This window comes from Pteropus vampyrus, unplaced genomic scaffold (genome assembly GCF_000151845.1).
Source record: "Pteropus vampyrus isolate Shadow unplaced genomic scaffold, Pvam_2.0 Scaffold272, whole genome shotgun sequence".
Taxonomy (NCBI): domain Eukaryota; kingdom Metazoa; phylum Chordata; class Mammalia; order Chiroptera; family Pteropodidae; genus Pteropus; species Pteropus vampyrus.
In genome coordinates, this window is record NW_011889053.1 from 907,050 (window position 1) to 920,416 (window position 13,367).

Genomic DNA, 13,367 nt, shown 5'->3' on the forward strand with positions numbered 1-13,367 from the left:
TTTAAATGCTTTAAATCTTTCATAATAAAATGTTAGGGGGAAGCGGTTGAAAACATATCATTTACCACACTCCATAGTTATCTTTGTACTTACTTATTTTAGAATGTATTAATACTCTATTCTTAGAGAAGAAAAAGTGACTAATATTTTTCGCACGTGCCCTGGTACCAAATACAATGCTTTAACATTCCCTTGAGTTAGGCGTCATTGCCAGTTTATAGCTAAGAAAACCAAAACACAGTTTAATAGACTTGTACAACCTAGTAAGCTCAGGGCATTTTCGAACCTGGGAATCTGACTTAAGAGATGATGGCCACCGCGTGGCACAGTGCCAGGCCACCGTTTACATTGTTGGCACAACAGGGTGTCATTCACCTAGAACACAAAGTGGATAGTCCCCTGGGGTCGTGCAAGAAGGCTGCCTCACTGTCTTCTTAAACTTGTACAAAATGGAAACTAGAAGTATTATTCCGATGTGGGTTTTGACCTGTTCTGTGCCTCCTTGTGTTTTGTTTCTAAGACTCGTGGATCTCCCAGTCAGCGTTGTTTCCCCGTAATCAGAAGCAGCCCGGGGTGGACTCCTTATCGCCAGTGGCCTCGCTTCCCAAACAGATTTTCCAGCCTTCAGCCCAGCAGCAACTTACCAAACCAGCGAAGATCACTTGTGCAAACTGCAAGAACCCTTTACAGAAGGGACAGACGGCTTATCAACGGAAAGGATCCGCTCACCTCTTCTGTTCCACCACCTGCCTCTCCTCCTTCTCTCACAAGCGTACTCCAAAGAAGCGCAGTGTAGTCTGTAAAAAGTAAGCCATCCCTCTCTGCGTGGCTGCATGTGGTCAATCCTGGCAGTGTAGACGTGTGTGATCAGGGAGCCGCAGAGGCTCACAGGTAGTGTTGCAGAGGCGTCTTCACGGTTAACAAGCTTGTCAGAGCTGTCCTTGCTCCTGGCAGGACAATGGAAGGTTTATGGCCGTCTCCCTGCCACTCCTTGCCTCCCCCTTCCCACCCTCTGCCTTCTACTAAGTTGCTGCCACCCTCTTTGAATGCTTCTAGAAGCCATAAGAACCTGTGGCAAGGTTCTTGCGCTGCAAAAGATGCTCATCTCGAAACCCTCTTCTCCTGTGTAATTTAGGTGGGAGGACTTGGCAATGAAACCAAAAAGTGGATTTTGCTAGATCCAGAAATTATAGTTGATTCCTAGTATTAAATTATGAGAAAATAGAAAATGTCCATTAGTATCCACATATTTGAGTTTTATTAAAATGCAACATCCTTAAATTGTCTACTGCTGTGTTTCAGAGATGCACCTGCCCGAAGAGCCGCTGTGGCCCCTCCAGCGGGCTCCAGCCAGTCCTTCCAGGGAGGCCGCCGTGCACCCTGCGCGTCCCCCTGCGGAGATGGTCAGAGTCTCCGACGGCGAGTCCCCAACAAGTCGAGATGCGCAGTGTGCAGTAAGCTGGCAGAGGTCCGCACCGCGACGCCTTGCGTAGGCATTGCCTAGGTTAACGGGAGTGACTTTAGCTCTTTGGGGCAGTTCTGGGCTCCGCCATCTCGGTCACGTCCTGTGAAGTTAGGGGCATGCCGGCGCTGTCCTGTAGACAGGTGTCCTGTTCGCGCAGCAGGGCACACCCATGACACCGTGGTGGTTGTGTGGCCTCCGTCCTCACTGGCCACGCTGAGTACAATGTTGGTCGGGACGTGAAGGAGGCAGGCAGGCACGCTGTAGAAACACGTCACCACGTCGAGTAAAAAGGTGTTGACAGGTCCCTGTTTTTAAGGGAGAGCACGCGGCAGATGATCCTCCCGTCACACAGCCCGGGGACTGGCTTCTGCATGGATCTACCAGAGCCAGGCGGACCCAGGACACGGTTTTATCTTGGCCGCCACAGAGCCGAGCAGAGCAAGAGCCGCCCTCCTCCTGTGCCTGCAGACACTGCCCCGGCTAAGCAGGGCTGAGGCTGGCCCCCAGGGAGTACCAAGGCAGAGTTGGCCACTCCGGCAGCCTAGTACATTTCTTTAAGCAGCGCCTACCTAAATCTAAACGAGTTCATTTCCTGGACTCCACAAATGTCTCTGGGGACATTAGTGCTGACACTTGGTTTTTCGTTCTGAGTCTTATTTTTCTTTTTTTGTAAAATCAAAGACTGATTTTAACTAAGAAATCAAAGATAAAAGTGAAAGAATGACAAAACGGGCTGTGTAGTGTTTCCCCTGAATGCTTAGTCTAGTTTCTGCTGAAGAAGCTGTTTGTTGTCTTCTGCCGAAGAAGCTGTGTGCTAGACTGGCTCATGTATTAACAGATGCTGGCTTCTCTCTTAGGTTCGCCATGAAGTCAGCGTTAGCAATGTGACACACAAGCTGTGCAGTGACCACTGCTTCAATGAGTACAGAGCGGCCAACGGTCTGACCATGAATTGCTGCGAACAATGTGGGGAGTACCTGCCCAGCAGAGGGGCCGGGCACAGTGTCCTGGCGGCCGGCGGGCAGCGGATGAGGTTCTGCTGCCAGGGCTGTGTTAGTGAGTACGCACAGGTAACCTTCCAGCACAGGTAATCTGTCAGCGGTCTACGTGGCCAGTACGCCAGAGCTCTGCCCGGTAGCTCATGTTGACTCTGACGTCAATCAGAGCATCTCATTTACTCTCATTTTTGTCAATCTGTCACTGAGCTGTCCCATCTTAAATGAATATTGAAAACGGTTGATTGTTGTAAGCTTGTTTTAGATCCTTATTCTTTGCAGGTATTACAAGTAATTCTTTCCTCTACCGTTTCGCACTCCCACTGACAAGTCGATAATTGCAGTTACTCCACATTCTCAGCAAAATTTGGTATTCTCTGTTTTGATTGAAGCTATTCAAGTGGATACGAAATGATTATCTCATCGAGGTTTTAATTTGCATTTCCCTGATAACACATATTCGCTTTCATCACTCATAGATCTTATTTTGTAAAGTGTCCATTCAAGCTTTTAGCTCATTTTTTTAATCGGGTTGTCTTTTTGAGTTGTAGGAATTTTTATATATTGGATGCATATCTTTTGTAAAATAAATGTATTCAGAAGATTTTTCTTCTGGACGATGTTTTGTCTTTTCATTTTCTTGATGTTTTTAATTTTGATAAAGTCCAATTTAGTATTTGCTTTTCTGATTAATACTTTTGTGTCTTGTTTTAAGAAATCTTGGCCTACCAAACTTATGAAGATGCTTGCCTGTTTTCATCTAGAAGCGTTTTAGTTTTAGATTTTACGTCTAAGTCGGTGATCCATATCAAGTTAATCTTGTGTATGGCATGAGGGAGAAGTTAAGGAATTTTCTACCTAATTTCAAGGCATTAAAAACTTCAAAACATTGCATTGAACAGCATAAACATATTCAATTTTTGTTTATCGGTTATACCTCAATAAAGGTGGAAAAAAACACATTAAAAAACTACAGTAATCAAGGTGGTGTGGGGTATAAAAACAAATAAATAGGTCAGAGGAATAGATAGTCCAGAAATAGGGTCATACCTGTATAGTCAGTTGATATTAGAAGAAGGTACCAGATCATTTTGATGGGAAAATGAGGCCTTTTTAGCAGACGATGCCAGTGCAGTCTTTTGCCATGTGGAAGTATAAGTGAGCCTTGAGCCCATTTCACCCCATGGATGAGGAAAGATGTGAGCAGTTTAGCCTTGGAGCCCAGAGTAGAAGGCAGGCAAGTCAGAAGTTTTTCCAGGTCTCTGCTCTCGGGCCCTGTTCAGTAATTGTCTCATAGTTACGAGGACCCTTGTTTGAACATAGTGACAGCTAATAGTTTACTGTGAGTTTACTGTGGTGCCAGGTACAGCTTGACATGTGTTTTTACATTCAATCATCTAAACAGCCTTCCTTGTTAGATGCAATTAATGTCCTCATTTCGTTTGATTTACTTCTTATTTTTATTTATTATAGTCTTAAGGTTTTAATGTATTTCACCTGCTCCGCCATCTTCACCAGACCTTGATGTCCTCGTCTTGTTGCCAAGGAAATAAGCTCAAGTGATTGAGTGACTTGCCCAAGGTCTTACTGCTGGGCAGTGGCCCATCACTGAGAACTGGAACAGCTTGATCACCTCCGCGTTACCAGGAAACCGGGGGCGGGGGTGGAGATTAGACTAAAGTTTGCGTTTGGTCGTGTGAAAGCAACAATGACTGCAGCCCGTGGCTCTGTTTCCTTTGTGGGATCTCCCGCTACGGTCCTGGCCGCTCACGTCGTTTCAGTTAATATCCATTTTGATGACTTCCTAAATATCTGCGGGTCATGTGTCTTCAGTTTCAGACCAGTACGTCCACCTGTCATCTCCATTCGCATGTCTCACAGATGCCTCAATGGTGTCTAGCACGGGACTCCGATCCCACTTCCCTTGTTCGCCTTGTCAGTAAACCCCACCGTCCAGTCGGCGCCCAGCAGGAGCTAAGGTTGTTCTTATTGTGGGGGTGGGGGGTGGGGGGACGTTGTATATAACCAACGGTGCCCACCATGGTCCCTGCACTCAGAACGCCGTTGGGACGGTGCTGTTGGCCTCGGCCACTGGAAAAGGAGCCGTCTGCCTCGCCCGCCTCGGGGTCATCCTTCCCACCTCCCTCTTCCTCAGCCCCAGAGCCACTCAGTTTCCAGCTGGCCCAGGTTCTCTCAGCTCTGTCCGTCTCGGCCACTACCCCCGATGCAGCCCCTGTCCTCTGTGCCGGCGTCACCACAGCCTCCTGGCTGCCCTTGGTCTTCCCGAGGGGTGGAAGCCCACAGACAGTATCGTCAGAGCGGTCCCTCTGAAGTGCCACCTTGGTCGCGTCACTCCTGCTGGGTTTGCGTCAGTGCCGCCACTCTGCCTTCAGGGTGAAATCAGAGCAAAGCTCTTGGTTTAAGCCCCGTTGTGCACTGTGTCCCAGCTCACAGGCTGCCGTTCACACTGCACACGTCTTCGCTGTTCTCAGTCTTCTTTCTGCATCTTTATTTTATTGACTCCAAAGTAGGCGACGTGTGTCTCTCCTAAATGGCCTCGTGCACCGTGGTGCTGCGTGACTGGTTTCCAGGTGCACCCGTGTTGTGGCACATGACTTCGCTTCACTTCTTTTTTGCCAAATATTCCGTTGTGTGGATAATACCACATTTTTATTTATTCATCAGTAACAGACATTTGCGTTGTTTCTGCTTCTCTGACTGTCGTGAGTGTTGCTGTGAAGGTTTTGTACAGGTCTGTGTGTGGCGCGTGTTTTCGTTTTGGTGTGCTAGGTCAGGGTACCTGATTTCTGAGGAACGGCCAGACTGCTTTCCAAGGCAGCTGCGCTATTTCACGTTCCCACGTCACCTCAGGAACCAGGTTTTCCACATCTTTGCCAACAGTTGTCTTTTTGTCATACCTATTCCAGTGGGTGTGACATGGTATGTAGTGGATTTGATTTGTATTTTCTTGATGGCTAACAATGAGCTGCTTTTCACATGCTTACTGGGCATTTGTATATATGTTAATTTCTTTAGTGTTAACAGTTCTAAGGTAAAATTGTAATCTGTTTCTTTCCAGATGCTGGAAACAAAATCAAAAAAATTATCAACATCAGAAAACAGAAAAAGAAGTGCTATTCGAGAAGAAAATGAAAGATCATTGAATATACTTTTGGAAAAAATAGAGGGAATACCAGAAAAGAAGAAGACCTCAGAGCTGCTGGTTTCAGCAGAGTGTGGCACACGCATGTCACCGGCCACCCGGGGCACAGGTTTACTGTCTCCTGTGCCCGCTGTGGCTGACGCACTCCAGGAGCAGCGCGGGGACGAAGGGCCGGACGGCGCTGGGCCCGTGGTGCTCCCTGCAGACCCTGGGACGTGGCCCCGGGCCTTGACTGTCAAACAGCGAGACATCCTGGTCGAGAATGACCCACCTCAGGTGAGAAATTTTAACTTCCCAAAAGACAACACAGGGAGGAAGTTTTCAGAAACTTACTATACCCGAATTCTTCCAAATGGTGAGAAAACCACTCGATTCTGGTTACTTTATTCGACCTCCAAAGATTCTGTGTTTTGTCTGTACTGCAAACTCTTCGGGGAAGGAAAGAACCAGCTGCGGAACGAGAACGGATGCAGGGACTGGCAGCACCTGTCCCACATCCTCAGCAAGCACGAGGAAAGCGAGATGCACGTCAGCAACAGTGTCAAGTATTCAAAATTGAAATCCGATTTGAAGAAAAACAGAACGGTTGACACTGCAGGACACAGATGACGGGACAGTGGGAAACGGGGCGCCGTGCTGCTGCCATGACGCGCCTGCCGGGGCTTGACGTCCGCCTGAGGCCTGTCCCAGACACTCATGCTGCCTGTGTCCTGGCCCCGTGCAGTCACTCTCGGCAGTTTGTTGGTGATGAGTATCATCACAAATAACTCACAGAGTGTTTCCGCTCCAGATTCTCAAGCCAGCTGGATTCCAGAGTGATTAGTGCAGGTTTCAATGAAGACAGTTAATTGTTCATTTTTTCAGTTTGTCAATTCATGTTTTTTAAATAGGCATTTGATAGGTTTGGTTAATTTTTTGTTCTGATTACGTTGAAAGAGGGAGAGAAAGGCTTGAATTTATTGGAACCAGTTTGAACAAGATACTTACATGCATAGGCGTTCTCATCATGATTATTGGGTAAAAACGTTCAGAAACGGTCTAAGGACAAAATGGGATAGGGAACTGCGGCTTTTTGCTATTAAACCAAATATTTGTGACTCATCTCTTTTGGGCAAAACATCGTTTTATTATATGAGCAAAACAGCATCATTTGTTATATTAAATTTTTAAGGTGGTTTATTTTCATTTTACTGATTTTGTTTTAATTTAACTGGTAAACGTTTTAGCTTTTATTATGTGAGAACTATAAGCATAAAGTGTATACCTATTTTTATGATGGTACAAATATAAGAAATATGAAAATAAAATATATTAAGTTTTCTGTAGGTATTGTGGCACTTTTTTTCCTCTGAAGGAGACTGCATGCTTGAAATTTGAGAAACAAATGAAAATTAAAGATCTCATTGCTTCAGAGGGTCAGTTGGTGTTCCAGGTATTAAGTGTTTGGTAATTCTCCCTTCGTTTCCGGTTTCTGATGCCGATTTCATCATACATTAACTTCTCGTGGGTACTTGGCCTTGTCTCAAGGCTTTTCCTGTGAAAGAAGACACCATGTGAGCTGTGACTGGCTTGGAACAGGGCGCGTCTGGGGCTGTCGCAGGCTTGCCTGCGGCTGTCAGGGAGGCCTGCACAGGAAACTGTTTGGAACACCCAGGGAAATGTTCTTCGTTAGTTCACAACCGTTTGTTTTTGACAGAGACTGTTTCAGTCTTTCAGACTTGGATCTGAATGAGCCTGGGATGGTTCCAAAAGTCCAGTTTACTCCCAGAGGCCTAAGAGGTTATGCTAGAGAACATGACAGGTGGTTCCGAGGTTCCTTTGTGAGTGAATGACGTGCCCGTTACTCCATTCACGCATACCAGCGAGTCGAATGGCAGACTGGTTGCATGATGTTATTAGACAGTCGAGTGTCTGAGCAAACAAACAAAATCGACCAGCAGCTACTTAAGATAGTCTGGTAAGAATATCAAATTTATCTATTGAGAAAACCAAACTAGATCCTCAACCGTAAAATTTTCTTGTTTCTTCAACATACCGCACATTTACAAGGCTCCATAAACCCTTAATGTAGAAATGAGATAAATGTAGAAAATTCAAAAGATGCAGTTCCTGGGTTTATCTGAGTTCACTATGAATTTCTTTCGACTTTTATGTATGAAATTTTTCATAATGAAATGTTGAAGGAAAAATCGACTGTAAATTCAGAAAAAGTAAATATCTCTAGGCTGGCAAATAACTTGGTGGTAGTTTTCTACTTTAGCTCTTTTTCACGGTTTAATATCAGAATGTGCCTGCTGTAAAGAAGGGAGGAAGAACACAGTATGAGAAGTGCAAGCCGTCCCCGCCCCCCCGCCCACACACACACTTCCTTCCAGGACTGCTCATCAGTGAGCTGGACCATACCCAGGGTTTGTTGCCCATCCTTTTAATTTCTCTGAGAAAAGGCATTAGGAAAAGTTAACCTACCACTAATTTAATACCAAAAGTTAAGAAGGGGAATTCAGAGTAACAGTCCGTAAATGGCAATTTATTGATTTTCTCATGGAGACCAAGTGACATTTTTTTATAAACCACACATTTTCAAAATTGCTATCTTCGGAACTCATACTGAGCCCTTTGCTTTGGCCCTTGCCTGCTCAATGCTGTTAATCTGTTGTGGTGCGCATGATTCTGAGACCCACGGAGCCGATTGAGATTAATTATGAGCCGTTATGAGCCTTTATTAGCCGGCCAGCGACTGACTCTCTACCATGCAGGGTTAGAAGAGATCAGCCCCGAGCTTCCCAAGCAGGCTGCTTATAAGGTTTTTTTACTACATCTTTGAATGAACAGATTACAAGAAGCAGAAGTTAGTTGTTAACTCTTTATACACAGATAAATGTGTTCAGGGGAACTCCCAGTAAACAGGGCCTAATAGACAGTTTTATCATCTTTTCCTTGGAATGTTGCGCTTCCCCCTGGGGCTGGCGCCCAGGGATATTACCTCCCTGTAATTGAGTTACTGCTCTCCCTAGGAGATGGCGCCTGGAGATACCTCTTCCCTGAAACTGGAGAATTTCCACTTTCACAAATCCAGTAGGAGTTGCTAATGGCCATCTATGCACAAGGCGCCATCTGCTATGTGGGCTGCAAAAGTGAGCAAAGAGCTCAGTCACGTCAGGGGGAAAAGAACGGTGCTACCTCTCTTTGGGTCCTGTCACTCTTCGGTTTTAAATCTTTGAAGTTGCCCCACTGCTGCTAGTTTGAAACTCCGGCCCCTTAGCGTGAGGTAAGATGGGTAGCTGCGATCGCCAGTGGCAGGTTGTAGGGAAAGGATTTGGAGACGGAGGTGCAAGATCTTAGAACTGGAATAGTCCTTGACGTTGTTGAATTACACAGCCTGATTATGTTGGGATGAGATGAGGAACTTGAGAATTTAACAGGAGCTGAAAGAAAACTTTGAGCCACGTGCCCACATCTGTTTCTGAGGAAGAAGTTTGGGAAGATGTTGCTGTAACCTTGAGGACTACAGAAGGTTTTCAAAACCTTGTAACTGATGTATTTTTTAAAGTAGTAGTGATTTTAGATGTGGAGAGCACGTGATAGTGATCTAATGTCCCGGACGTCACGTTTAGAGGTAATTGCAATTAATCCAGTTTGGTTCTACAGGTAAAAGCAAGGGGAGCCTAAAACCTGAGAAATGGGACTGGCACCTCACTTATATGGGTGTTAAAAAGACTTTCATAAGTCATCCATTTACAAATGAATAATGTAAACCTGCAGCAAAACTGATCAAGGGATTGGAAAATAGAAAGCTAGCCAATGTTGAGCATCACTGGAGAACCTAGGGCCACTGAAGACGCCATGAATGCATAGGTCACAGACTTGGACAAGCTTGGTGCAACAGGTAAGCCGTCTGAAAAACACAGCATATCCAATCTCCCAAATAAAAACAAAATCTGAATAGGCCCGTCTCTACTGAAGAGGTTGACTGAAGTTACAAGGCATTCCATAAAGAAAACTAGGCTCAGATTCCTCTGCGGTGAAATCTTCCTTAAGGAAGAAATAACACTTATCTTATACATACACTCCCAGAGAATAAAAACAAAAGGGCCCTTTCCAACTTTCTGGAAGGCCAGAAATATCCTGATAAGTAAAATGTGACAAAAATAACAACAAAAATATTACAGGTCATTCTCTCATGAACATACTAAAAGTCAAAGTATAATATTAGTGATAGATTGTAGTAATACAACGGATGATATATTTTAACTAAGGTTACATCAGGAATAAAAGCCTGGTTTAACATATGGAATCAGTTGATAATAGTTTACCACAATAACAGAGTAAAAGGAGAAAAACAACCATAAAAATTAAAAATAGATTGGCAAATTTGCCTTCATTAAGAACCAACAATTGAGATGGCAGCTGCAGTGGCAGCACGATGTTTGAACCTTCCCTAATCACCATTAAAAACGAAGCAAATAGCAACACCAAAACCCCATGAAAACATTTTTTCTAACAATAAGTGACAAGGTGTCTTCACAAATTACAAAATACAAGAGGGTGGGGACGAATTCCAAGCACTAGGTCAGCCCAATGGGAGAAAGCAAGGCATAGGGCATGGTGGATCTGAGACTAGAAGAACCTCCAGGAGCCCACAGGTACTGAACTGACAGGTATGGCAGGCCAGTCCGGGCACACCTGGACAGGAGGGGGCTCTCCTAATTCCATGACTGAGGAGTACGAGGGGCCCAGAGGAGGGGCCTCAGCTCCTGAAACGGAACAGTTGGGGTGCTCTTCAAGAATGAGGCCCCTTTAAAAAAAAAAAGAATTAGGCCCCACACAGAGAAATCAGAATTGAGCTGGTTAGGAGCGATAGAGGACCAAGCAGAGAGAGATCTGGGGGAACATGTAAGCAGGGACAGCCAGGCTATCTTGGAAAGCAGGTTGACATAGTTTTGTGATGCCACACAAAAGCAGCAGACAGAAGAGCTTTCTCTCCCCTGAACACACTTCCTGATGATTCAGAAAAACAATGTACAAAAAAGCAAAAATACCACAGCCAAAAACACAAATAATTATAAGAGAATAAAGAACAAATTTAAAGAGGTAATAAAAACATGCCAGAAAGACACGCTAAGAAAGCATTAAAACAGCACATTTTCCTTCAAAACGATAAAGGGGACAAAAGGACTCCCAAGATATTGACTCATGAGTTGATAGAACAACATGAATTAAAAATAGGAGAGCTCAGAAATTACAGATCTCGAGAAAGAATTAGAAATAAACAACTTCAGAAGTAAAGATGAGGTAAAACAAGGAGATAAACAGAAGTTATAGTGCCTTCAAAGAAAAGTGAAGTAGAGGACATTTTTAAAAATCAGAGAAATGGAGACCACACCCTGAGACCCATTAACCCAGGAGCCTCCTGTGCCCACGGCGCGTGAAGGTAAAGATGTTAGAATTTGGGGTACGCGCTTCCCACGCATGGGGACATGTCACCAGAGCTGCTGTGACAGAACGCCTGAGTAGTGGGAGTGGATGTGATGGAGGAGAAGACGATTCACCAGTAGGTTTCATGGCCACCAATGCCTCGTGACCGAGTGTGAGTCGCACACTCCTGCAAAAGTGTTGCACCCTGAGATCTTGGGATCCAGTGGGACTTTGACATACATCTAAGAACATTCTGTTGTGAACCTACTTCCATCACACAAACCAAGTGTCAGTTTAATGAGAGGTGAGTGTACTCTTCTCATCCACGGGCCTTCGCAATGACCACGCTTACACAAGAGGCCACCATCACTGAAAGGAATTCGCCAACGGTGGTTTATGAAAGGCTGAAGGACAAACACTATGTCATCTGCTGTAAAGAATGGCCAAGGTGCCTTGCGATGGGGGTCAGCTGACTCTGCAGGCTGTGAAGACCTACCAGCATGCACCTGTCAAAAAAAAAAAACGGAGCCACTTTAAAATGGAGCCGGAGTTGCCACACCAGAGGAACTGCCTTGCACGTCTTAGGCCTCAAACCTTTGGGATGTTAACTGGCAAGATGACCTTTGGACTGGGCCTAAGGCGACACTATGTTCCAAAAAAACTGTTTGCAAAAAAACCAGAAAGCAGATCTTATGACTACTGGACTGATGGCTACCGGACTGAAAACCCAAAACATTCTTGAGAATTGACATCACTATGTTATGTTATCTGCACCGAGAGCAATGCCTTTTATGAATGTCATTGTCCCTCTTCCCTTCTGATAAACACCATGGCCTTTATGTCTTCATCCGAACACTATTTGGGCTTCTGCCTGAGTGAGTCAGTGCTTCTTGAATCGCTATTCTTACTGATCTCAAACAAATGCTGTTGCCTCTCACTTCAAAGGGCCTTCTTATTTTAGGCTAACAAACCTATGAGAGGCTACAAAGTGTACTGCACATTCAGAGGGCCAAGAGTGTGGAAAACACAGACGTTAGGAAGCAACAGTGCCTGCAGGTGTCCATCATCACTCCCACCTTCATGCCACATTTGGTTTCTCAGAATGTGCCTATAAAGACGTTGAGTTCGCTTAGGAAAGGAACAATAGAACAAGAAATGAATTTGTTATGTCTTCCCGAGAAAGATAGACTGAGGAATGGCCAGTGAGTTGTAAGAACAGCGGGAGAACATGATAGTGCAGAAGAAGGAACCGTGTCTCGAGAAGGTAGGAGAGAAGTGATCAATAATCGTAATACTAATTTATGGTGCCAGAATATTTTCCAAAGGCTATATTTTGATTCATTAATATGTACAGTAACTGCGAGGTAGGTATTATTCTCACATTATACATGACAAAACTTAGGCACAGATCTACAATGTCAAATGCTGCTGACAGGTCTGAGATTCGACTGTTGCATCTGATAAAGTGGAGGCTGCTGCCCACTGTGACAGGAGAAGTTGAAGAAGAATGGAATGTGGGCCTAGACATCTCATCACTGTGGCTTAAGGAGAAATCAAGAGATGAGCAAAGACAAAATATGGATGACCCCTCCTGCTCCTTCTCCCCTCTCTCTGTCTCTCAAAGAAATGGTAGCTGAAAGACAACATATGGTCTACAAAGGGGTTTTTTCTTTTCCTTTTAAGTTCTAGTGGCAGTTCGTTTTGCAGGTGGGAGTAGTTCAGTACTGATCAAGTAACCGATCAGTACTGAACTAGGTGATCAGGTAACTGCAGAAGCAAAATGCTCGGAAAGAAGATGCTCTCCAGTGGGCTGCATTAGAGGTCACTGGCAATTCATTCAATGTTAACAGGAAGCGGGGCAGTGTGTGCGGCCACATATGGAGTTAGGTAGATTTGGTGCTGGTAGAATAAGGTGATTTTATTCTGATTGTCTTTTTTTTTTTCTTCTGTGCAATTAATAAAAGTTGACAATATCAGCTAGGAGTGTGGTGGGGTGGAGTGTGGGTTTGAGAGAGAACAGTGTGAAATTGTATAGGAAATTAGGAGAGAGAAATACTTAGGACTGAGGTCCTACCTCATGTTTGTGGTCATAAATTTTAAGAGTAGTCTTGGAAAATTATCGCAGGGAGAGAGAGTGGGGTGACGAAGAGAGAGAGAAGGGGGGGAGTTTTATGTTGGCATGAGCTTTTTGGAGCTGGGATTTTTGCTGAAGGAGAGAAAATGGTCTCCACTTTTCAAGGGTCCAAGGACAATGTAGTGTATGCCATCCTCAAGTCCAGTGACACATGGGATGTAGGAAAAAACAGATCTACTTCTTGCGATGCTGCTG

At 44.8% G+C, this 13,367-nt stretch overlaps 1 protein-coding gene across 1 annotated transcript in view; it reads left to right on the forward strand.

Moving 5' to 3' along the window:
* The window catches only part of ZMYM5 (zinc finger MYM-type containing 5), a 22,102-nt gene extending 15,154 nt beyond the window's left edge, over positions 1-6,948 (forward strand). The window contains exons 4-7 of the mRNA XM_011375468.2: positions 521-806; positions 1,303-1,468; positions 2,323-2,535; positions 5,540-6,948. Of these exons, the coding sequence (XP_011373770.1) occupies positions 521-806; positions 1,303-1,468; positions 2,323-2,535; positions 5,540-6,232 (1,358 nt within the window). The 3' untranslated portion in view covers positions 6,233-6,948. The remainder of the gene's footprint in view (positions 1-520; positions 807-1,302; positions 1,469-2,322; positions 2,536-5,539) is intronic.
* Positions 6,949-13,367: the final 6,419 nt, after the last annotated feature.